Genomic DNA, 24,042 nt, shown 5'->3' with positions numbered 1-24,042 from the left:
TGATACAGAAACTAGGGAGAACTAATTGCCATTCCTTAAATTATAATATGGTTCAATGTACAATTATGTGGAGGTATGACGTAACTACAAACAAGAATTGCAGTGATAAATGTGCAAACTCTGATGACAAAACATATAAGGAGCCATGTACAAGACTCCAGCATCAACGAAAACAATTGCAGCAACACCTAATCTGTATATGGCAGAAACACTTATCTATCAATCACATCTACATAAGCAGCCCCCACACATGCTAAGTCATGTGAATACCAATTACCAATACATCCTATGACTAGAAAATTGAAGGCTACATACAATGAAATGAGGTCAGACAAGTTACACATTGTTCTCCCTCATACTAACTCCAACAATTATAGCAACATATTTTTTTTCTAATATATGAAAATCAATTGGATTTGTACAGCAGTAAACAACTAGCTATCAGTACTTCATCCAATTTAAAAATCTATTGCTATCTGTGCTGCCCTCCAACAAACTTCATCTATAATAAGCAAACAGCTAGCATGTCTTGGGCATAGCAAAATCTTCACTTGTGAGACAAAAAAAGGGGCACCAATAGTATAGTGCAGATCTTTGAACCGAAGTATCATCCACTGACCGTATAATGTCTTGGGCATAGCAAAATCCGATAGTAACTCGCTGCTGCATAAGCACTGCTCGCACGCAGTGCAGACAAGGACAGTAGCACAAAAGCAAAGGGAAGGACAATCCAATCGCGTCGGTCGGATCTAAGAAGAGCGGTAGCGCCAAGATCTGAGGAGGTAGCGAGGGCGGGCCGGAGGTGCACCTTCTGGTAGGTCGAGGAGCGGGCGCGCATCGCAGTTGCAGTCGTAGGTGGGGCACGTGGCCATCGCTGTGAGCGCCTCCACGACGTACCAGTAGAGCTACGGGCCGATGATGTAGGCAGCGAGGCCAAGGCCGAGCAGTGCCACCAACGCAGTCACCAGCGCTGGGCTCGGGCCCCACACCGACGATGCCCCACCTCCCGCCATTGAGCAACCGCTCGAGGGGGTAGTGGAGTTTGGACTTTGGAGTTGGACCGGTGGAGAGGCAGGTCGTCGCCGTGGCGCGGCGCAGTGCTGGGGGTTAAAGGAGTCGGGGGAGAGGGAGTGTATCAGTGGAGGTGGAACAGACCCGGGGAGGAGCGGGAGGCGTCGATCCAAGCTCGGCGATCTAGGGTTTCGGCCAGGTTTCATCTCCACCGTCAATCTAGTCCATCCAACGGTGGAGATGGAGATGAGGTTGCTGGGCCTTGGGCCTTGCGTTGAGCAGAGATAGTTTAGCTCATTATTTACTATTTTTTATTATCTATTATTTTCTATTTCTTATTGATTAAGGCAATTTTGGAGCAGCAAATGATTTTAAATAGGAAAGTTATCAACAACAAAGTTTTAGGACTCATCGATATCTATAACTTTTGTTTTGGTCATTTTTCCATGCGACTTTGTATGAACAGTTCGAAATTTGAATTTCAAAATATTTGAACTTCAAACACAAGTTTAGGATAGTAATTGATTTCAAATGCAAAGGTCATAAACAACAAAGTTGTATAACTCATCGAGATCTACAACTTTTATTTTGGTCATTTTTTTATCCGATAAAGTGATAGTAACATTGTTCACAATTTTTATCTCTCTCATATGGTTTCATAAAACTATAAAAGAGATAAGTAAATTTTATGAACAATGTTACTATCACATTGTCGGATGAAGAAATGACCAAAATAAAAGTTATAGATTTTGATGAGTCTAACAACTTTTATGTTCATGATTTTTTCATCTGAAATCATTTTCTGTTTCAAAATGTTGTTTGAAGTTGCTATTTTTGAAAATTCAAATTTTGAATTGATAAAACAATGTCACATGAAAAGATGACAAAAATAATAGTTGTAAGAGCACAATAAATTGATAGAAAATGATTTTAGATGAAAAAATCATTGAATTTAAAGTCCTAGTTCTGAGCCCAACGTCGCCCGCGCATTATCCCTCTCCCACGTTGGGTTGGCCCAGAGCCAAGACCAAGTTCCAGCTCCTACTGGGGTATATTGACGTTGGGGCCATCATATTTGACAAAACATTTAGTGATGGTCTACTACCGTCACATAAAAACTCTATATATCGTCATAAATTCGCTACTGTCGGCCGGCTACCTAAGAATTACATTTTATGACAATCCTTGGTACCTTTATGTGACAAAAGAAAAAGAATCGTCATATATAGTTCTGACAGTCCTGATTTTATGACGCTACAGACATTTGCATCATATTATGATATATTATATGACAATAATTTCTCCCATCATGAGGATTATTGTCATAGAAGGAAGGATTTCTTATAGTGCTCCCACATGCATCCGATATCCAACAGTGTTGTGGGCGCCTACCATCATCCTGTACCAGCCAGCATGGGCAACAAGACTTAGAAGCATACGAACTCTCTCCCTCTCACTTGTAAGGCTATCCCCTTCATCTATAAAAGGGGATGCACTCTCTCCCAACAAGGAAGTCATTCTAGATTTATTAGATCGATTAAGTTCACTAGTTCACAATCACAGAACCACCAGGTTCGGACCTCAAGCACACGCTTGAACACTTAGCTCATAGCGGAGCTCCTGTCGCTCTTGGCCCTTCCGACTGGAGCCGACCAGACCTCTTGTACCCTCCATCTTTCTCCTTATCGTTTGTAACCCCACTGCAAATTTCGAGCACCTGGGCTTAGAAATAAAGTCACCGACCAACTCAAACTAGACATAGGGCATGTTGCCTGAACCAGTATAAACCCTGTGTCATTGAGTGCTAGGCCACCTCCTATCATAACGTATGATAAAACTATAAATATTTACTTGTTGATCACTTTCTGCACCAACAGTTGGCGCCGTCCGTGGGGAGGACGTTGTACGTTCAACACTTTTTGGTCATCGGATGGCCCACTTTTCTGCCACCTTCGCCATGGCGGGCTCTGGCGATTCGATTCATTTCGGCTCACTGGAGTTTTCCACGCTCCCACCTATTGGGATGTGGGTTCCACAAGTTTTTGAGCCATCCCAGGCCTTCCTCCTCGGAAGCCTAAACTTCATCGTCGACCGGCTCGGCGTACTACACCTCCACGAGGAGGCACTCGTTCCAGCACCCATCGGAAGGGCACCCTCCATCGACCCCAGGACGCATGACTTTGATAGCAGCGCGTAGCTGTAGCTCGCTCTAGCGTGTCCCGTCGCCTCGCGTTGCGACTTGGTGTAGGCGGTTGGACTGTAGTTGAAGGTTGGCCCGACCGACAGGCCAGCACGTGCCTCTAGTGGCCGGCACGGTCGCGCCGTGTCATCGCCTGCCGCACCGCCATGCACTGAGTTGTCGAGGGTGCACGCGGGTGAATTAGGGAAAGGTCAGGGGATTAAGTGAGAAGGTCTGAGAGAGGAGAAAACAGTGTTAGTACTTAATTATAAATTAGGACGAGTTCGAGGTCTCTTTTGCAAAGTCATCAACGTGAGCGGGACTCCCTTGCCATGGGCCACCTCACGAGCGGGCCAGCCTCGTGTGGGCCGCGCCTGCAGGCCGCTGCGCGTGCGCTGTGTCATGCGGGGCACGCGTGTGGGCCGCACGGGAGATTTTATTTTTTTCTTTTCCCAAGGAATTAGAAATACTTTTTAATTTAATTTTTAAGCTGATCTTTGGTAAATCATATAAAATCATGTAGGTGTCCAAAAATTGTGAAACAAATTTTGTTAGGTTTCTAAAATTGTGCTCTATCTGTTAGTGTATTTAGTTCATATATGTACATGTTGATACAAGGAGCTATTAAATCATTTAAAAATGTTTAATATTGTTAGGATAATTATTGTAGGATTTTTTGTGGTAAAACTGGTGATAGCTTTAGTCCTAAAATTTTTATAGTAGCTTCATTGTATTATTATGTGCTCATAGTAATTTTTGTAGCCTTAGAATAGACTAAACATTAGGGTAGTTAAATGCTCTTTGTTTCAATATACATTAAATCATTAGTAGAAATAAAGATATATCCTTAATTTATAAAGCTAGGTGTTTGTTAGTTGAACCCAACACTTTGCTTAGTAAAGATGATAGTTAGCTTAGTACCTTAGTCTTTAGAGCTAGCTTAGTAGCTTAGAATGCGTATTCTTAGTTTAAGAGTTGCAGTTGCCTAAATACTAAGTGTTGCATCATCATCATATGCATGTAGAGAACGAGTTGGCGGAGATCGTGACCACCTACGATCACGAGTTCGAGGAGATCGTCGAGGAGTACGAGGAGATTCTCGTACAGGAGGAGGTCCCAGAGCCACCACTAACTAACTCAGCTGACACCGCGCATGCTCAAGGCAAGCCCTGGTGCACAACCCCTTTATTTTTTATAATCACTGTTTATATATGTTATGTGCATTTATGTTATAGGATTTTTTGGAAATCACATGCATAGATATACCTATCCTAAGAGTCTTACTAGTGCAGGTTCGAGTAGCTATTATGCTTAGGTTTTCGGTAGCATGAGTAACCTGCCGTTACTTACAATAGGTGATTATTATTATTACTCTCATAATAAAATGATAAAAAAATAGAGACCGGACAGGGATACGGTATGGGTATTGGTGGGTGTAACAGGTTGTGTCCCACGGCCAAGAGGGCTTAGCTTGGTTACACTATTTTCCCTGTTCGTGTCGATTAAGGACCGTCCGTTGCTGTGGATGGTAGTCAGGTCACAGACTTATTATCCTGAGCACATACTTGCCTATGGGAGCGGAAAGGCTTGTTACGCTCTTGTCGTAGGTTCTGGCTCTTTCTGGACCGACTGATTGGAGGCGAGGAAATATGGAGGTCTAAGCACCATATTGAGACTGGGTCTCAAGTGTGGGGCTTGGAGTCCAAGTTTGGACGGGGACCTGAACCCCGTGATAGGAGTAAAATGGGTTGGTCTTGTTTGTGCCTGGGGTACAAACATGACGTTTGTTTCGGGGTACCCAGCTGGGATATATTGGTTCGCGAATCACCGTGTCCGTGAGACGGTACGACTTAGCTATGGTCTAGCACCGTAGTAAGAACTAGAAGATAAAAGATAGTGAAATGGTTCTGATTGCTTAACTCTTGCTTGAAAGTAGAACATGTGCTTACCTAGAATGGTTAGCTAATGAAGTAATCACAACTGCCAATAAAACTTGGCTGTCAGGATGAACTATTAGTAATGCTTTTCGCAAACAAAAAGAAAAAAGTAAACCCATATTGCCTATCATATCCTTGAGAGTCATGAAACTATTCTCACTAGTCGAGTCAGTCTTACGAGTACATTATGTACTCATGGTTTATTTTTACCCTTGTTGCAGATGTAGCTTGAGGAGTAACTCTTGTGTGGAGGATTCTTCTGGCAGGCACAGACGGATCCTTATATCATTTCCGCTAGATGTTTATTTTCATTCCGCTATTTAATTTTTGCACTCTGAACCCTGGTATTGTAATAAATAATTTTCAAGAATTCTTGTTGTATGAAATGGACTAAGTATTATAAGCTCGTACTCATTATTGGATTCTGGAGGTAAAACATGGATTGATTCGAGTTCTCCCGTGGGGTGTGCTTGACGGAACTGTCCGATGTAGCTAACTTTCAGGGTGCTTAGTGTCTAGTGGAAGACGAGCGCCTCCGAAAGCGTGTTATTTTCGGACAGTTCTGCCACAGTTGGGCTTTTGGGATTAGTTTCATAACATCTTAAGAAACCTCTATGCAAAATTTGATTTGAATCCAAAGTTGATTTGAGTAATAATCATCCTTTTGGAGATTGGCTCAGGACTACCCATCAGAAAAACTGGCCAGGCCGATTCCCGAAACCGGCCAAGACGATTTGTGCAGAAAATTCGACCAAGCTGGTTTCCTAGGCCGGTTCTAGTAGAAAAACCGGTCAGGCTAGTTTCCAAACCGGCAAGGTCGGTTTGTTAGCTACTCGGTGTCGTGTCATTGCTTTTCATGCTTTCCATCTCATCTTCTGCTGCATTTGCTTATGTGTTTTTATGTTACCTTTTCTCGAAGTGTTTGTGAGTTCATCCAGTCAGTAATGTGTGGATTAAATTTGGAAATAGCGCTTTGGGGTTTGTTTGGGACTTAAGCCAATTTTTCATCAGAGAAATTTGAATTTGCTTCCATTTACCCCTCTAGTCATCTACTCGTAGAGAGAAAATAAGAGAAGAAAAAACTGTTCAAACTCTTGGAGCAATACAATTACTTTGGTTATACATACCACAAGGTCATAGATCATTTGAAACGAAAGTATTTTACACTTACACATGAACTAAAGCCGACTAGATTTGTTAAGATAACAACATCACAACTTTTTTTTTTTGAATTGGCGTAGCTGAGTTGATTAGATATGATGTGGTGGAATATAATTACTCGGGTTAAATACTAGAATTTAATAGTATTTTTCTTTTAGCTATAGACGACATACACTTAACAGTGATGTGCATGTGATAACTTTATAAGATGTGAGAAAGCATGTTTTATATGGGTATATACTCATGTATATTATTATTAATAATAATATAAAATATAAATAAAGATTACAAAGCTTATGATCTTGGCCGTCAGCTTCCGATCTAACGGCTGTGATTGCTGCCACAAGTTATTATAGTCCTAAACATAGCGTATATTTAGATTACAGTAAAAAAATATATACCTATAGAATACACAAATAACTCATGATTGATGATAAAATGACAAACCCACAAGTACACGTTACTGTACAGGCCTGCAGCAGCAGAATGACTACAGGCTTCACGGTCCTCATCCGTGCTCCATTCGACTATTCCGATTCGAGTGAGCTCGGCCCCCAAATTCTACCACCAGCAGCAATGGCTCTCTCCTGTTGCTTGCTGGCCGGCACCCGGGCGGCAGCCTCCACTTCCTTCCCATCCTCCGCTGCCATCCGCCGGCGGGAGCACCGCCCCCTGACCGTTTCCGTGGTCCCGCTCTCGCCCTCTCAGCAATGGCGCCACGCCCTCCGCTTCGGCTGCGCCTCCTCCACCTCTTCCTCACCTCCGCCGCCGGCACCGCCCGAGGAGCCCGACGACTACGAGGTACCTGCACTTCTTCTTCTTCTTCTTGACTTCCTCTCCTCTCCAAACTAATGCGAGAGAGAAAACTCGTGCGGTGGCTCATACCACAAACACGAGCTGTAGGACTCGGCATCTAATTTGTTTGTTCCCAACTTCCCATTCGTCGATAAGGTTGTGATTGTTTGCTTGCACTAACCTTCGCCTGTATTTTATACCTTATATGCAGCATAATCCAAGCCAGTATTAATGTATGTCGTGTCTTAGTGTTTGCTGTTCTGCATAGGCAAGCTGCGTTTGGTAAATTTATATTTGAATTGTTTATATTGTTGCACACGTTTCCTCAGCTTCAGTCGCCTGAGCTCTCAGACGACGTGTAGAGAGCACCGTCCGCTACTTTGTTGCTGAGCTGATGGAAGGAGGCACAAAGCGAATGACCACTGCTTAGCAAACGTCGCCTGATTTTCTTGGAAAACCCAGGCGCCTGTACAATAGCAACTCCCATTGTTGCATGTAGTCACCTCTATGTTTTAGTAAAAGTCACGTATTTCTAGTAGAGGTACTATACGTGAGACCATTTCATTTTTTATTGTGTCCACCGGCTCGTGCAAATCTTTCCCTCGTAGGACTAAATTTGACGTACTAGCTAATGCTAATGCTACATTGGGCCTGTTTTGAGCACTGTGCAAGACTGCATAAGTGCCATTGTGGGTAACCAAACATGAACAAACTGAATTGCTAAGTCTAGATGCAGGCAAGCAAACAGGCCCTTAAAATATAGTTTATTGTCCTACACCATCGCTGCTGATTCCTATCTATGCAGTTGCTAATGCTTTTTCCCTTTCACAAAAATTTCAGCTATTGGACACGACTGGGAATTGTGACCCTCTATGCTCGGTTGATGAAGTTAGCTCACAGTACTTTGAAGCTAACTACAAACCAAAAAATGATCTTCTAAAAGCTTTAACTATCATTGGCGCAGCCTTGGTTGGGGCAGCCGCAATAAACCATTCCTGGGTTGCTGCTAATCAGGTCAGCTGGTTCCTTACATCTGTCCAAAAGTTCCCTTATTTATCATTTTAACTATGTAGTTTGCCTCTTTCTGTTTGTTATGCGCACAACAAGGATCATTATTACAAGCATCATTCAAATACTTCCTTCTGCAGGACATTGCAATGGTGGTGGTCTTTGCTATTGGCTATGCAGGTATCATTTTTGAGGAATCACTAGCATTTAACAAAAGTGGAGTTGCGTTATTGATGGCTGTCTGCCTATGGGTTATCAGAAGCATTGGGGTAAGCTATTCTCTGAAATCAACTCAAGACTTCAGCGACTATTTTCAAAATTTAATCTGTGAACCATACATTTTAAAGCTCAGCTTCTGAGTATCTCAGTTGTATTTTATTGTTTATTATTATTGGTTGAGATTTGAGGCACATATCTAAAGAAAATTATATTGTATCCGTGATCTTAATCGGTATCAAAGTTCATTTTGCCACAGTCACAAAAAAAAGTTCATTTTGCCACTTAGATTGCTGCAGCTTACAAATTATTCAAGAAGTGCATTGTATTTCCATTTTATGCAACAACAACAACAACAACAAAGCCTTTAAGTCCCAAACAAGTTGGGGTAGGCTAGAGTTGAAACCCAGCAGAAGCAATCAAGGTTCAGGCACATGAATAGCTATTTTCCAAGCACTCCTATCTAAGGCTAAGTCTTTAGGTATATTCCATCCTTTCAAGTCTCCTTTTATTGCCTCTACCCAAGTCAACTTTGGTCTTTCTCTGCCTCTCTTTACATTACTATCCTGGCTTAGGATTCCACTACACACCGGTACCTCTAGAGGTGTAGCAAACTGAACTAAATATTACATTTCCATAGTTGCATATATATATACACAGAGGTAACTAGTGAAGGTTGACTGCTGTAGCAGTCAAGTCTAGTCTACTCTACAGTCCTACAGAGGTAGCTAGTGAAGGTTGATTGCTGTAGCAGTCATGTCTAGTCTACTCTACAGTCCTAGGAACTTGCTAGGAAGTTGCTCTGCAGTTGCAAGGAAATTGCACTGCACTAGCAAGGAAATTGGTCTGCGGTTGCAGGCTTCTGTGCAAGACCAACAGCAAATTATTCAACAATTCTTCCCCTAATCTTGCTGCTCTTGGTTGATTTCCACCATTCCAATCTTGGTCCTCAGCTCCATGAACCGAAGATGGTCGAGTGGCTTGTTGAGGATGTCTGCAAGCTGTCGTCCAGATTCGACAAACTCCAGAACAATCTGTCCTCCATCGACACAATCACGGATGAAGTGAAAACGGGTGTCGATGTGCTTGCTCCGGTCGTGGAGGACTGGATTCTTTGCATGAGCGATGGCGGGCTGATTGTCCACCATCAATGTCGGTGGGCGAGCTTCTTCCCTGATAAGCTTTGATATATCCTTTATCAGAAAGAAACCTTTGATATATCCTTTATCAGAAAATTTGCACCGCGGCGTTTTGACCATTTTGATTATGTACCCTCGGTAGGAGCATCTGGGGGTATCCTTGTTCTCTGGAACAGTGCAGTTTTTTCAGGCATAGTCACTGATAAACAGAGCTTTGGTCTCACGGTTAGCTTCACTGCGACACACACCAGCGAGACCTGGAAACTAACCACAGTCTATGGACCATGTAATGATCCTGCCCTCTCAGAGTTTGTCAGCTGGTTTCGTAGTCATGCTATATCTGACTCAGAGAATTGGATCTTCCTGGGAGATTTTAATTTCTACCGCTCTCTGAATAACCGAAATAGACCCGGTGGCAATCTTGCTGACACTTTTATTTTCAATGATGCGATTGGGCATCTTGGTTTAGTTGAGCTGCCTTTGAAGGGTCAAGCATTCACTTGGAGCAATATGCAATCCGATCCGTTGCTTGAGCAACTTGATTGGTTCTTCACATCCACCAACTGGACCATCGACTTCCCCAACACAGAGGTCCTCCCTTTAGCAAAGATCACTTCGGATCATATTCCATGCAAGGTGGTGATTAGCACAAAAATTCCTAGAGCTAATCTATTCCGTTTTGAGAATTTCTGGGCAGAGCAAGATGATTTCCTAGACACAATATATGACTCGTGGACCTCTACACCAGCTAACAGTGATGCTGCTAGTACCATCTCTTCCAAATTCAAGGCCCTAAGAGCGAGACTGAAGAACTGGAGCAAGCATTTATCAAATCTAAGAGTGCTCATCAGCAACTGCAACCAAGTCATTGGTTTTCTAGATGCTTTGGAGGATATAAGAAGCCTTTTTAATGCAGGAGCAAACCTACGGGTTGTTGTCAAGAAACAACTTCAAATTTGGTTGCGATACAAGAATCTCTACCGGAGGAATCGTTACACAGTCAATAGAATAAAGTAGGGCGATGAGTGTACAAAATTCTTCCATGGCATGGCTACTATTTCTTATAGAAGAAATTCCATTGCGCAGATCATGAACGACCAAGGCATTTGGATCCACGACCATGAAGGGAAGGCAGGCCTTCTCTGGAACTCCTTCAGAAATCGCATGGGTACCACGTCATCACCTACTATGCTTTTTGACCTCTCTAGCCTTGTCACGCCAGTGAACGACCTAGATTCTCTTGCTGCCCCAATTCTGCAGGAGGAGGTGGATTTGGTGGTGAAGCGTATGCCGGCTGACAAGGCTCCAGGCCCTAATGGTTTTAACGGCCGTTTCCTAAAAAAGTGTTGGCAATTTATCAAAGGTGATTTTTACACCCTTTGCTCAAAGTTCTTCTCGGGTCAGATTAATCTTGAATGCATCAACACTTCTTATATCACCCTGGTTCCTAAAAAGGACAGTCCAGAGACAATAAATGATTTTCGTCCCATCTCGCTAATGAACATCTCGCTCAAGGTCATCACCAAGATTCTAGCTGACAGATTGCAGGCTGTCATCTTGAGAGTTGTTCATCAAAATCAATATGGTTTTATTCGCTCTCGCACGATTCAAGACTGCTTAGCATGGAGTTATGAGTACATTCACCAGTGCCATCAGTCGAAAAGAGAGATCATCATCCTAAAATTAGACTTCGAGAAAGCGTTTGATACAGTGGAACATTCAGCTATTGTGCAAGTTATGGCTCACATGGGGTTCCCACAGAGATGGTTGGATTGGGTTCAAGCCATTTTTTCTTCAGGTTCATCTGCTGTCCTACTCAATGGCGTCCTAGGAATTTTTTTCAAGTGCAAGAAAGGGGTCCGTCAACGCGATCCATTGTCGCCCCTCCTCTTTGTTATAGCGGCTGAACTTCTGTAGATTTTAATCAACCGGGCTGCTGCTATGAATTTGCTCAGAGTTCCAATTCCACAACCAACTGGGGATTTTCCAATAGTTCAGTACGCTGATGATACGCTGATGATGTTGCAAGCCGATGCTAGCCAGCTGATCTTTCTTAAGGCTTTGTTGCACAACTTTTTGGAGTCAACCGGGTTTAAAGTTAACTACAGTAAATCACATATGTACTCCATCAACGTCAATGAGGAGAAGATGACCCATCTGGCAAACACATTGGGCTATGATATTGGTTCTATACTGTTCACGTATTTGGGTTTGCCCATGGGCACGACCAAGCCACACATTGAGGACTTCACCCCGATGATGGACATAATAGAGAGGAGGCTCTCTGTGTGCTCCACATGGCTTTCTTACTCGGGTCGCTTGGAAATGGTTAACTCGGCTATAACCCCCATCACCACATATGCTATGTGTACCATCAAGCTACCAAAAGGGGTCATTGACAACATCGACAGAGCACGAAAGCAATGCCTTTGGAGAGGTAATGATGCCCAAAAGAAAGGGGGGAATTTAGTTGCATGGGAAGTTGTTATGCAGCCCAAGGCGAAAGGGGGACTGGGAGTTCTTAACCTCAGATTGCAAAATGATGCGCTACTACTCAAACATCTCTTCAAATTCTATAACAAAGTTGACACCCCATGGGTGCACCTTGTGTGGAGCAAATATTATACCACCAAAGTACCCCATGCATCTAGGGAATTTGGCTCCTTCTGGTGGAAGGATGTTCTTCGTCTCAGCATCATCTTCCGAGGCATTGCCAAGTGTGAGATTGGGGATGGTTCGACAGTCTGTTTCTGGGATGATATGTGGTCTGATGCCGTTCTATCCCAAGAGTTTCCAAGGTTAGCATCCTTTGCAAGTAATGAGAATGCCTCAGTGCTGGAGGTCATGCAAGCAACAGACCTTGATGAACTTTTCTTCCTCCCGCTCTCACAGCAAGCTTTTGAGGAATATGAAGTCCTGCAACCGCAACTACAGAACTTGCCATACGATGCTGATGCCAAGGATTGCTGGCTGCCCACCTGGGGCAATGTGTATACTTCATGGCGTCTCTACTCTCATGTCTTCAGTACCATGGAAGCACATCCAATCTTCAAAGCCATCTGGAAATCTAGATGCACTCCACGCGTGAAATTCTTTGCGTGGCTTGTCCTGATGGACCGTTTGAAAACCAAGTCTATGCTCCAGAGACGACATCTGAACATACAGGATGATAACATCTGTGTCATGTGCAACCGTGGTGAAGAGGAGACCATTGATCACTTTTTCCTCGACTGCCTCTTCGCGAAGGAATGTTGGGCAATCATCCATTTTGACTGGAATGACACGCTGCAACTTTTGGATAGATTGGTACAGGCAGGACAGGTTCACAATGTTCCTTTCTTCACGGAGGCAGCCCTATAGCAGCATGAGAGTTGTGGAAGATGCGCAATGACAAGGTTTTTCAGAGGCGTGATCAAACTCCATCGGCCTGGTTGGCAAAATTTAAAAATCAATGTTTCTTGCAGTCTGTTCGATTCAAGGATGACCTGCGGTCATCCTTTTGTGTTTGGCTGGATGCTTTTAGTTAATCCCTGTTTGTAAGTACTTTCTACCTTTTAGTAAATACAAAATCTATCACTGTGGGGATCTCCCCCACAGTCTTTTGCGGTCAAAAAAATAAATAAAAAAAGGGGCGTACCCAGTGCAGAGAGCTCCCGCTCTGTGTGGGGTCTGGGGAAGGGTGTTAGTAGCAAGCCTTACCCTCGCCTGTGCAATGCGAGGAGACCGCGACTCAGAACCCGGGACCTTCCGGTCACAGGCGGTAAGACTCTACCGCTTGCACCAGGCCCGCCCTTCAAAATAAGATCTATAATAGTTCTGAATTTTTTTCAGCTAAAGTCTATCAGTCTAGTATAACTTTCACAACCTTATCATCAAGAGAGTTGGAGTAAGGTGCTTAGTCGCAATACACGAGCAGTGCTTGTTTCATGGTCTGATGGGTCCTTGTATGATTCAGAATAATAATGTTGCCGACACCTTTCCTTTTTGAAACTAAGCCAAGGAAAGTTATTTTTTCCCTAGAGTTATCAAATTGATAAGTGAGCCTGGAATGGCAGAGTAAAAATGGGAAAAAATTGCTATCACGCCTTAGTGCTGAAAATAAAATTGTCATTTTGGAATAAAAGCTGCATGCAAATTCACGTGTTAATGGATTATTGCTTTCAGATGAATAAGATGACATACTTTTCGTAGTTAATCTACCTTTGAAGTTCCAAAGTTCAAATATAGGGAGGAATTCCTACTTTGATTTTTGTTGAAACTATCCATTTAAAAACTCTTGATTGTATCTGATCGGCCTTTTTGTTGAATGTAGGCTCCCTCGACTGATGTAGCTGTTCAAGAGTTGAGTCAAACAACTTCTGAAGTTAGTGAAATTGTGTTTTTCTTGCTTGGTGCAATGACTATTGTGGAGATTGTTGATGCACATCAAGGTTTTAAGCTAGTGACTGATAATATATCTACTCGAAACCCAAAAACTCATCTGTGGGTGGTGAGTTTCTTTTAGCATATCGTTTGCTCATTGAACTGTGTGTGGAATGAACGATATATGTACCTAGTATAGTATTATCAAATAGTCGACAAAAGGAACTGTTTGCCAGTAGTTTTTTAATAGAATTGCTGCATAAAAGTACTCTAATCTTGCTCTTTGGGATTAAGAATCATTATTTAATTATTCAGTCCAGAGAGAAACTTTTTATGATAGGTCCAGATAGTTCAGCAGCTTCATATTAGTTATGTTTGTTTCAACCAGCTTTTGTTTAGTGGCCTTTACTGTTGATCAGTTTCTGTTTAATTGTTCAGTACAAAAAGCATGCAAGACTTGACCCAATATGAGCACTGCGTCACTTAAAACAATGTTTTGAATTTTGATATTGAACCGAATCCAGAATAATCACAACAACAACAACAACAACAACAAAGCCTTTAAGTCCCAAACAAGTTGGGGTAGGCTAGAGTTGAAACCCAACAGAAACAATCAAGGTTCAGGCACGTGAATAGCTGTCTTCCAAGCACTCCTATCTAAGGCTAAGTCTTTGGGTATATTCCATCCTTTGAAGTCTCCTTTTATTGCCTCTACCCAAGTCAACTTCGGTCTTCCTCTGTCTCTCTTCACGTTACTATCCTGACTTAGGATTCCACTACGCACCGGTGCATCTGGAGGTCTCCGTTGCACATGTCCAAACCATCTCAACTGGTGTTGGACAAGCTTTTCTTCAATTGGCGCTACCCCTAATCTCTCACGTATATCATCGTTCCGAACTCGATCCCTTCTTGTATGCCCGCAAATCCAACGCAACATACGCATTTCCGCGACACTTAGCTGTTGAATATGTCGTCTTTTCGTAGGCCAACATTCTGCACCATACAACATAGCAGGTCTAACCGCCGTCCTATAAAACTTGTCTTTTAGCTTCTGTGGTACCTTTTTGTCACATAGGACACCAGACGCTTGCCGCCACTTCATCCATCCTGCTTTGATTCTATAGCTAACATCTTCATCAATATCTCCGTTCCTCTGTAGCATTGATCCTAAATATCGAAAGGTATCCATCCTAGGCACTACTTGACCTTCCAAACTAACATCTTCCTCCTCCCGAGTAGTAGTGCCGAAGTCACATCTCATATACTCAGTTTTAGTTCTACTAAGTCTAAAACCTTTGGACTCCAAAGTCTCCCGCCATAACTCCAGTTTCTGATTCACTCCTGTCCGGCTTTCATCAACTAGCACTACATCGTCCGCGAAAAGCATACACCAAGGGATGTCCCCTTGTATGTCCCTTGTGACCTCATCCATCACTAAAGCAAACAAATAAGGGCTCAAAGCTGACCCTTGATGTAGTCCTATCCTAATCGGGAAGTCATCCGTGTCTCCATCACTTGTTCGAACTCTAGTCACAACATTGTTGTACATGTCCTTAATGAGCCCGACGTACTTCGTTGGGACTTTATGTTTGTCCAAAGCCCACCACATAACATTCCTTGGTATTTTATCATAAGCCTTCTCCAAGTCAATAAAAACCATGTGTAGGTCCTTCTTCTTCTCCCTATACCGCTCCATAACTTGTCTTATTAAGAAAATGACTTCCATGGTTGACCTTCCGGGCATGAAACCAAATTGGTTCATAGAGACCCGCGTTATTGCTCTCAAGCGATGCTCGATAACTCTCTCCCATAGCTTCATAGTATGGCTCATCAACTTAATTTCCTGGTAATTTGTACAACTTTGAATATCCCCTTTATTCTTGTAGATCGGTACCAATATACTTCTCCTCCACTCATCAGGCATCTCGTTTGATCGAAAAATATGGTTGAACAACTTGGTCAACCATACTACAGCTATGTCCCCGAGGCATCTCCACACCTCGATTAGGATACCATCCGGTCCCATCGCCTTACCTCCTTTCATCATTTTCAACGCCTCTCTGACCTCAGATTCTTGGATTCTCCGCACAAAGCGCCTATTGGTGTCATCAAAAGAGTCATCCAACTGAAAGGTTGTGTCCATATTCTCACCATTGAACAATTTGTCAAAATACTCTTACCATCGATGTCGGATCTCATCCTCCTTTACCAAGAGATGCTCCCTTTCATCCTTAATGCACTTAACTTGGTTGAAGTCCCGTGTCTTTCTCTCACGAACCCTAGCCATCCTATAAATGTCCTTCTCTCCTTCCTTCGTACTCAAATGTTGGTAAAGATCCTCGTACGCTTTACCCTTTGCCACACTTATAGCTCGCTTTGCAGTCTTCTTTGCCACCTTGTACTTCTCTATGTTGTCCACACTCCTGTCATGGTACAAGCGTCTATAGCATTCTTTCTTCTCCTTAATAGCCCTTTGGACTTCCTCGTTCCACCACCAAGTATCTTTAGCCTCGCGTCCCCTTCCTTTGGTTACTCCACACACCTCTGAGGCTACCTTCCGAATGTTGGTTGCCATCTTGTCCCACATATTGTTTATGTCGTCTTCTTCCTTCCAAGAGCCCTCTTTGATAACCCTTTCCCTAAATACCTCTGACGTCTCCCCTTTCAGTTTCCACCACTTTGTTCTTTCAATCTTAGCTTGTTTATCCCTACGGGCACGCACCTGAAAACGAAAATCTGCCACCAAAAGCTTATGTTGAGAAACAACACACTCCCCTGGTATCACCTTGCAATCCAAGCATGCTCGTTTGTCCTTTCTTCTTGCGAGGACAAAGTCAATCTGGCTACAGTAATTGCTTCTTGCAATCCAGAATAATCCTTGCCAAATAATTAAAACGTTCCACTCATACTTTTTTTTTCTGCTCTTATGGTTTTCTCACTGTAATTGCTTTGTTATACATCTGTTGACCTCATGAATTGTATTGACTCTAGTTCCAGTGATCTGCAGATTCTGTCTGTTGAGATTGTTATCTCTTTTTAGTTTTTATATGGTTCTTGTGATCCAATCATATCCTAGTTGCTCCCTAACTTCCTAACTAGCTTCTAGCTGTAGTAAGAGCATCTCCAGCAGTCCCCCAATCCCACACCTAATCCCCATAAAACTGTCACATTGGGGGAGATAGCCCACTTTTCCTTCTCCTGCAGTCCCCCAATAACCCTCCCTTTTTTTTTGTGGCCACCAATATCTTCTGCAGCTCCCCACAAATGAAGGGGGCTTCCTCCCGCACTGCCTCTTATTCCCGTCGCAGCCCCCTCGGCCCTCGACTTTGCTGCCTGTGCCGGCCGGCTCCGGTGGACCGCGAGCTGGAGATGCCCTCGCTGCTCCATGGTGAGCCACGAGCTGGAGATGACCTCGCTGCTCCACAGCGATCCGGCTCTGGCGGATTGCGATCTGGACGACTCCACAGCCTCCACGGCGAGCCCGCGCCGGCCTCCACGGCGAGCCCGCGCTGGCGTCCACGGTGTGCAGCGTCCCCATTAGAGCATCTCCAGCAGTCCCCCAATACAATTCGCCCACCGTTTAGTATTGGGGGACTGTTGGAGATGCTCTAAACCCAAATTTCTGTCACTTATCCTGGCTCTTGGTTTTCCTACACTCTCATTCACTTGTGAATCTCTTATCTTATCTCATGTGTAGTATTTTTTTTGAACAAGGAAAACAGCAGGGGAAGCCCCCACTGTTAGATTTTATTAAAACACAAAAACAAACACTGAGCAAAACAAACGGAAAACACTTCAGCTAAACCCGAGTGAGGCTAGAACAAGAAGAAAAACAAAGAACCACTAAACACAAGAATCAACCCAGGAGAGAAAAGCAGATCGCTTGATTTCAGAAATCCTATACGCTTGTAGTTGAGCTTCATCTTTGAGAGATCTTCTCCAGGAAGAGAAGGAAGGAGGTCCTCATAAAAATGAGGTCATTGCGCTGCTTCCAGATTTGCCATGCAGAGATAATGAACACTTCCATGAAGAAAGGATATGGAAAAGCTTGTTTGGCTTGTATCATCATTTGTAGGAAATCCGTCATAAGATTCCCCTGAATGCCCAGGAACTGCCAACAGTGTTGGCTGAAAGAACAAGTCAAGAAGAGATGAAAGGCCGTTTCTTCAACATTCATATTGCAAAGGACATAGTTGTAGTTGTTGCCTTCCAGCTTGAGCTTTTTCCTCCTAAGGATGTTCCTAGCGTTGAGTATGTCCATTAGTAAGAGCCAGGAGAAAACTCTCTGTTGTATGCGCAAAAAAAAGGAGAAAACTCTCGGTTTGTTGCAACATTTGGACTTCCAAATCCACAGGAATGGAGCAGGGGGGGACACATTCTTGTATGGGAAGTTGTAAAATTTAGAAGAAGCATGTGTGCTAGTTCCCCATATATAGTGCCATGTGTCCTTTGAATGTTCCTGCACTTGAATATTCTGCAGTAGATCCTAGAGTTCCATGTACTCCTGGTGGGCTTGTTCTGACAATGGTAAATGGAATTGAGCAATCATTGTGTTGTTCTCTAGAAACTTAGCCACTGAAATGCATTTATCTTTTGCATAAGAATATAATCTGGGGAATTTTTCTTCGAGAAGGTTGTTGTTCCAAACATCAGACCAGAAGAGAACCGTTGAGCCATTTCCAACTATGCAGCTTGAAATTCCTCTAAATATGTCACAAAGTTTCAGAAGATCCCTCCATCAAACGGAACCTTTATCTGTGGTAGCCGGTGTTATCCTAAACGCTAAATGGTAAACAGTCGGTCACCTGCCGTTTAGCCCATTATTTGGGCAAAACGGGTGTTTAAACGGGTAAAACAGTCTTTTAAACGGTCAAAACAACCGATTAAACGGAAACGGTGTACCACAACGGTGTGTAAACGGGCTAAACGATTGTTTAGGCGAACAGGTAACATGGGGTATTTGACCATTTTGATAGTGAGCATTCCAGACAAGCTTAACCCAACTGGTTGTAGAATTTATCCAGGTGCTTCATAAACAAAGCATAGTTTTGGCTCCTCAAGTTGATTATTCCAAGCCCACCTTTCTTCTTTGGTTTACAACATTTTTTCCATGTAACCAGTGGTTTCATTTTTGCATTCCTCTCAGAACCTCTCCACAGGCAGTGCCGTCTATCTCTATCAATATATTCAAGAACACCAATTGGGACTTGAAGAGTACACATAGCATATGTAGGGAGGGAGGATAGAACAGAGTTTACTAATTCCAATCTTCCAGCATGGGTTAGAAAATTAGAAACTGCAGAGAGCCTCCTTTCAGTTCTATTCATGATTGATAGTGCTCCACTCTTGGCTTTGTATTTCCCATTGGCAAGTCGAGATATGTAAAAGTAGGGACTCCAACTTGCATCCAAAAACTCCTGCCTATAGCTGAGCTTTGTCATTTGTCATGTTGAGGGGTACCATGCAAGATTTTCCATAGTTAACTCTCAAACCTGTCGATTGAGAAAAGGATTCAAGCAGCCCCTTTAGAATGAAAAGTTCCCTTTGAGAGGCTTTCATGCATACTAAACTATTGGATATCCAGCGCCCTCATAGGCAGGAATTGGCAGCTCAAACAGCCCCTTCAAGTGGACCTTGTTGACTATGCACTGTAAGAGGTTAGCAGCCATAACAAATAGAAGAGGTGAGGGTCACCCTGCCTCACCCCTCGCTTGCATTGGATCTGTTTGCGAGGGACTCCATTGAGAAGAATAGCAGAAGAACCAGAGGCCAGGATTTTTTTTTGTCCAGAATCTCCATTTATCATCAAAACCCATATGCTTCATCATTTCAATGATGGTGTTATGTTCTATAGTGTCAAAAGTTTTTGTGAAATCTAGCTTCAAGATGATTATTTCCCTTTTGGAGTGCTGACATTGGTGAATGTATTCATATGCCCAAGCCAAGCAATCCTGAATTGTTCTAGACTTAATGAATCCATATTGATTTGTATGGGTCAGTGTAGTGATTACTTATTGGACTCTATTTGCCATTAGCTTGGTGATTATTTTAAGCACACAGTTGAAATGTCCTAATAGCTAGAGGGGGTGAATAACCTATAAAAATTTCTACAACAACACTAAGCAAAGTGGTTAGATAAGTATGAGGCGAAGCGAATGTTGCGCTAGCCTACTAAAAATGTAAGTCACCTACCACAATTCTAGTATCTATAGTCTCTATCCACATAATGACTGTCACTACACTAAGTTAGTGAGCTCTCAGAGACTAACTGAAGAGCCTCACTAACCACAAGACTCGACGTAAGCAAACTCTCAAAACTAGTTATACTAAAGAGCTTTGCTTACACACTAGAAAGGTAAACGCACGAGAGAGGTTGGTGATGATTATATCGCCGTGTCGAGAAATTGAGCCAATGACAAGATGATCACAATCAATCACAATGAATACCAAGAAATCATCGGGACAATATGACACAAGATTTTTTACCGAGGTTCACTTACTTGCCGGCAAGCTAGTCCTTGTTATGGCGATTCACTCACTTAGAGGTTCACACGCTAATTGGCATCATACGCTAAACCCGCAATCAGGTGCCGCACAATCAACACAAGATGAGGATCACACAAGCCACGAGCAATCCACTAGAGTATCTTTTGCCTCTCTGTCGGGAAAAGGTCAAGAACCCCTCACAATCACCATAATCGGAGCCGAAGTCAATCACCAACCTCCGCTTGACGATCCTCGCTGCTCCAAGCCGTCTAGGTAGCGGCAACCACCAAGAGTAACAAGCGAATCCCGCAGCGAAATACGAACAAAGATGATGAATTAATGATGAAGATTAGTGGGAGGACTTTGGCTAAGCTCACAAGGTTGCTATGTCAATGCAAATGACCAAGAGAATGAGTTTGAGCCGGCCAAGGGGCTTAAATAGAGAACCCCCCACGAATAGAGTCGTTGGGCTCCTTCACCTCACTGTCTTCGGGGCAACCAGACGCGCAAGTCCAAGTGACCGGACGCACGGTCCCCAACGTCCGTGTCATTGGATGTCGTCCACGTGTCCCCCGCTTTGAACTATGCCCGTCGGTCTCGCCCGCGCCATCGGTTAAGTGATGACCGGACGCACCGTCATGCCACCTGTTCGCGCGCTGCGTCAACGCATTCCCGCGCGCTGCCAACAACTGACTGGACGTGTCGATCAACTCGGCCTCCCAGCGTCAGGTCCGTTCCAGAGAGGTCCCCGAGCGCCAAAACATCGACTGGATGCGTCCGATTTCCCGTGATCGGACGCACACCTGCGTCAGGTCTTCACCGCTCTCGACAAGTCGCCCACGTCAGCATATGTCACCTGTGACCGGACGCAGGCCCTGCCCGTGCGGTCAGTTTCACTGTGCTTCGTCCGGTCGCTGAACAGACCTAGCACGAGCGCACAAACACTTTTATAAATGACTGGACTCACAACCTTAGCGTCCGGTCACCTCGGGTTCAACATAAGCATAGGCTAGCAAGATTCTAATTGCTTCCAATCTAGAAATCGGGAAATATGTTTCTTTAAAGTTAAGACCTTTTACTTGAGTGTAACCTTGTGCTACCAATTTTGCTTTGTTCCTTACAAGTATCCCATCTTGATATTTCTTATTTCTATAGACCCATTTGTTTTCAATCACATTGTGTCCCTTTGGTCTTTCCACTAACTCCAATACTTGATTTTTTATGAAGTTGTTCAATTTTTCATGAATTGCATTCACCCAATCAATATCCTTCAGTGATTCTTCTATCTTATTTGTTTCAATGGATGACACAAATGAGAAATGCTCACAAAACAAAATCAATCTTGATCTAGTTTGCACACCTCTAGAAATATCTTCAATTATAGTGTCCAATGGATGATCTCTTGCAATATGAGTTGGTTGGAGTATTTGCACTTGATTGCTTTCACTTGCTTGATTATTAGGTTGATATGATGTACTAGCCATTTGATCTTGCACATTGTTATGAGAGCCACTTGAACTTGCTTGATTTGTGTCAACTTGCACATTAGAGTTAGAGAGCACTTGTATTTGATCATCTTCTTCATCATTCACTTGTCTTGGCCTCAATTCACCGACATCCATGTTTTTCATGGCATTTGAAAGTTGAATGCCTCTAACATCTTAAAGATTCTCGTTCTCATCTTGGGAACCCTTAGTTTCATCAAATTCAACATGATGAACTTTCTCAAGAGTACCACTTTCTAAATTCCAAACTCTATATGTTTTGCTTGTAGTGCAGTATCCAAGTAGAAATACCTCATTCCACTTCTTAAACTTATCCAATTTAGTGTCTTTCTTTAAGATATAGGATTTGCATCCAAAGACCCGAAAATATGCAATGTTAGGCTTTCTACCCTTCAAGAGCTCATATGGTGTCATCTCCTTCATGGGTGACAATACAAGCGGTTGCTACAATAGCAAGCCGTGTTGATAGCTTCGGCCCAAAAGGATTGACTCACATTGTACTCACTCAACATTGATCTTCCCATATTAATCAATGTCATATTCTTCCTCTAATCAAGGCCATTTGATTGTGGAGTGTACTTGACCGAGAATTGATGTCTAATTCCAATTTTATCATACAACTCATCAATTCTTGTGTTCTTTAATTCACTATCATTGTCACTTCTAACTCTCTTGATGGTTGTTTCAAACTCGTTGTGAATGCTCTTGATAAATGAATGCCAAGTGTATCTAGTATAATTATCCACTATCACGAAGCCATATTTGTTTCCACTGATTCTAGTGTATTGTGTTGGACTAAACAAATTCATATGTAATAACTCAAATGCTTTACTAGTACTCATCATGCTTTCTTAGATGGGTGTTTCCATCCTGTTTGTCGGCTTGACAAGAGCTACAAAGTTTATCCTTCTCAAACACATCTTTCAAGCCTCTAATCAAGTCATGCTTAATCAATCTATTCAATTATTTCATTGCAACATGACCGAGCCTTCTATACCATAACCAATCCATCCTAGACTTAATGAACAAGCATGTTGACAATTGAGCTTCACTAGCATTGAAATCAACCAAGTATAAATTCTCATAACTAAAGCTTTTAAAGATCAAGTTAGAGTCATCTACACTTATGATCTCTATTTCATCTACCCTAAATATGCATTTGAATTCAAGATCACATAATTAAACCACAGATAGCAAATTGAAGTTCAAGCTCTCAACTAGCAACACATTGGAAATACTCATGTCATTGGATATTATAATCTTACCAAGTCTTTTGACGTTGTCTTTGCCATTGTCACCAAATGTGATACTATCATAACAATCATTGCCAATGGTATTTTGATTGAATTGAACATCCTTGCATCATCGGTCATGTGTTGAGTGCACCCACTATCAAGAACCTAATACCTTTCTCCGGCTTTGTAATTGACCTACAAAAGAAGATCAATTCGGTACCCAAACTTGCTTGCGTACTTGAAGGTTAGTGACCAAGTTCTTTGGCACCTAAATGGCTTTCTTCCTTGAGCTCATCCATGGTGCACCAATGAACTTAGCCTTTATACCATTTGCACCCTTATTAAGCAAATAAAAAGAATCAAGCTTAATGGATGATACATTAGCTTGTGACTTCTTGTTCATGCACTTTTGCTCTATATGACCAACTTGCTTGCAACTAGTGCAAAACCTACCATTGTTCTTTACAAAATTAGTCTTGTGAAGAGCAAAGGCCGTCTTGCCTTTTTTAGGGTATAGCCCAATCCCTCTTTAAAGAGAGAAGCTCTTTAGCTACCCAAGCATATAAGCAAGCGGTCCTCACCACCATAGGCTTTGCCTAAGACGCGAGTGAGCTCATTGACCTCCTTCTTGATGATCTTATTCTCAACCATTAGTGAAGCATCACAAGTAAAACCATCACTAACAGATGAGGTAGAAGTAGATGTGCTACAAGAAGGATTAGTGGGAGCAACAATGATAGCCTCATAGAATGATCCATCAATTATATCACAAGTTAAGCCTTTGTCATATGTTACAACATGCTCCTTTTCATTTTCCACATTAAGTAAAGAGGCATGAGCTTTTTTAAGCTTCTTGTGAGCCTTACCAAGCTTCTCATGGACTTCCTCTAGCCTCTCATAAGATGCATTGAGCTCATTAAAGGTTGCTTAAGGGCTTTTAGTTTCTTGCGCAAGTCTTTACATTCCCTTCTCTTAATGTCAAAATATTTTTTAGCATATTCTAACATG

The 24,042-nt window shown here is 42.8% G+C and overlaps 1 protein-coding gene across 2 annotated transcripts in view; it reads left to right on the top strand.

Annotated features, from left to right (window-relative positions):
• The first annotated feature begins 6,801 nt into the window (after positions 1 to 6,801).
• Positions 6,802 to 24,042, top strand: part of LOC136541752 (sodium/proton antiporter 1-like) — a 30,113-nt gene continuing 12,872 nt past the window's right edge. The window contains exons 1-4 of one of the 2 annotated variants that reach the window (XM_066533826.1): positions 6,802 to 7,089; positions 7,924 to 8,097; positions 8,232 to 8,360; positions 13,759 to 13,935. In XM_066533826.1, coding sequence (XP_066389923.1) covers positions 6,865 to 7,089; positions 7,924 to 8,097; positions 8,232 to 8,360; positions 13,759 to 13,935 — 705 coding nt within the window. In that variant the 5' untranslated portion in view covers positions 6,802 to 6,864. The remainder of the gene's footprint in view (positions 7,090 to 7,923; positions 8,098 to 8,231; positions 8,361 to 13,758; positions 13,936 to 24,042) is intronic. The other variant, XM_066533827.1, reaches the window with a different exon arrangement.

Source organism: Miscanthus floridulus, chromosome 3 (assembly GCF_019320115.1).
Source record: "Miscanthus floridulus cultivar M001 chromosome 3, ASM1932011v1, whole genome shotgun sequence".
Lineage (NCBI taxonomy): Eukaryota > Viridiplantae > Streptophyta > Magnoliopsida > Poales > Poaceae > Miscanthus > Miscanthus floridulus.
This window is presented reverse-complemented; position numbering and strand designations above follow the sequence as displayed.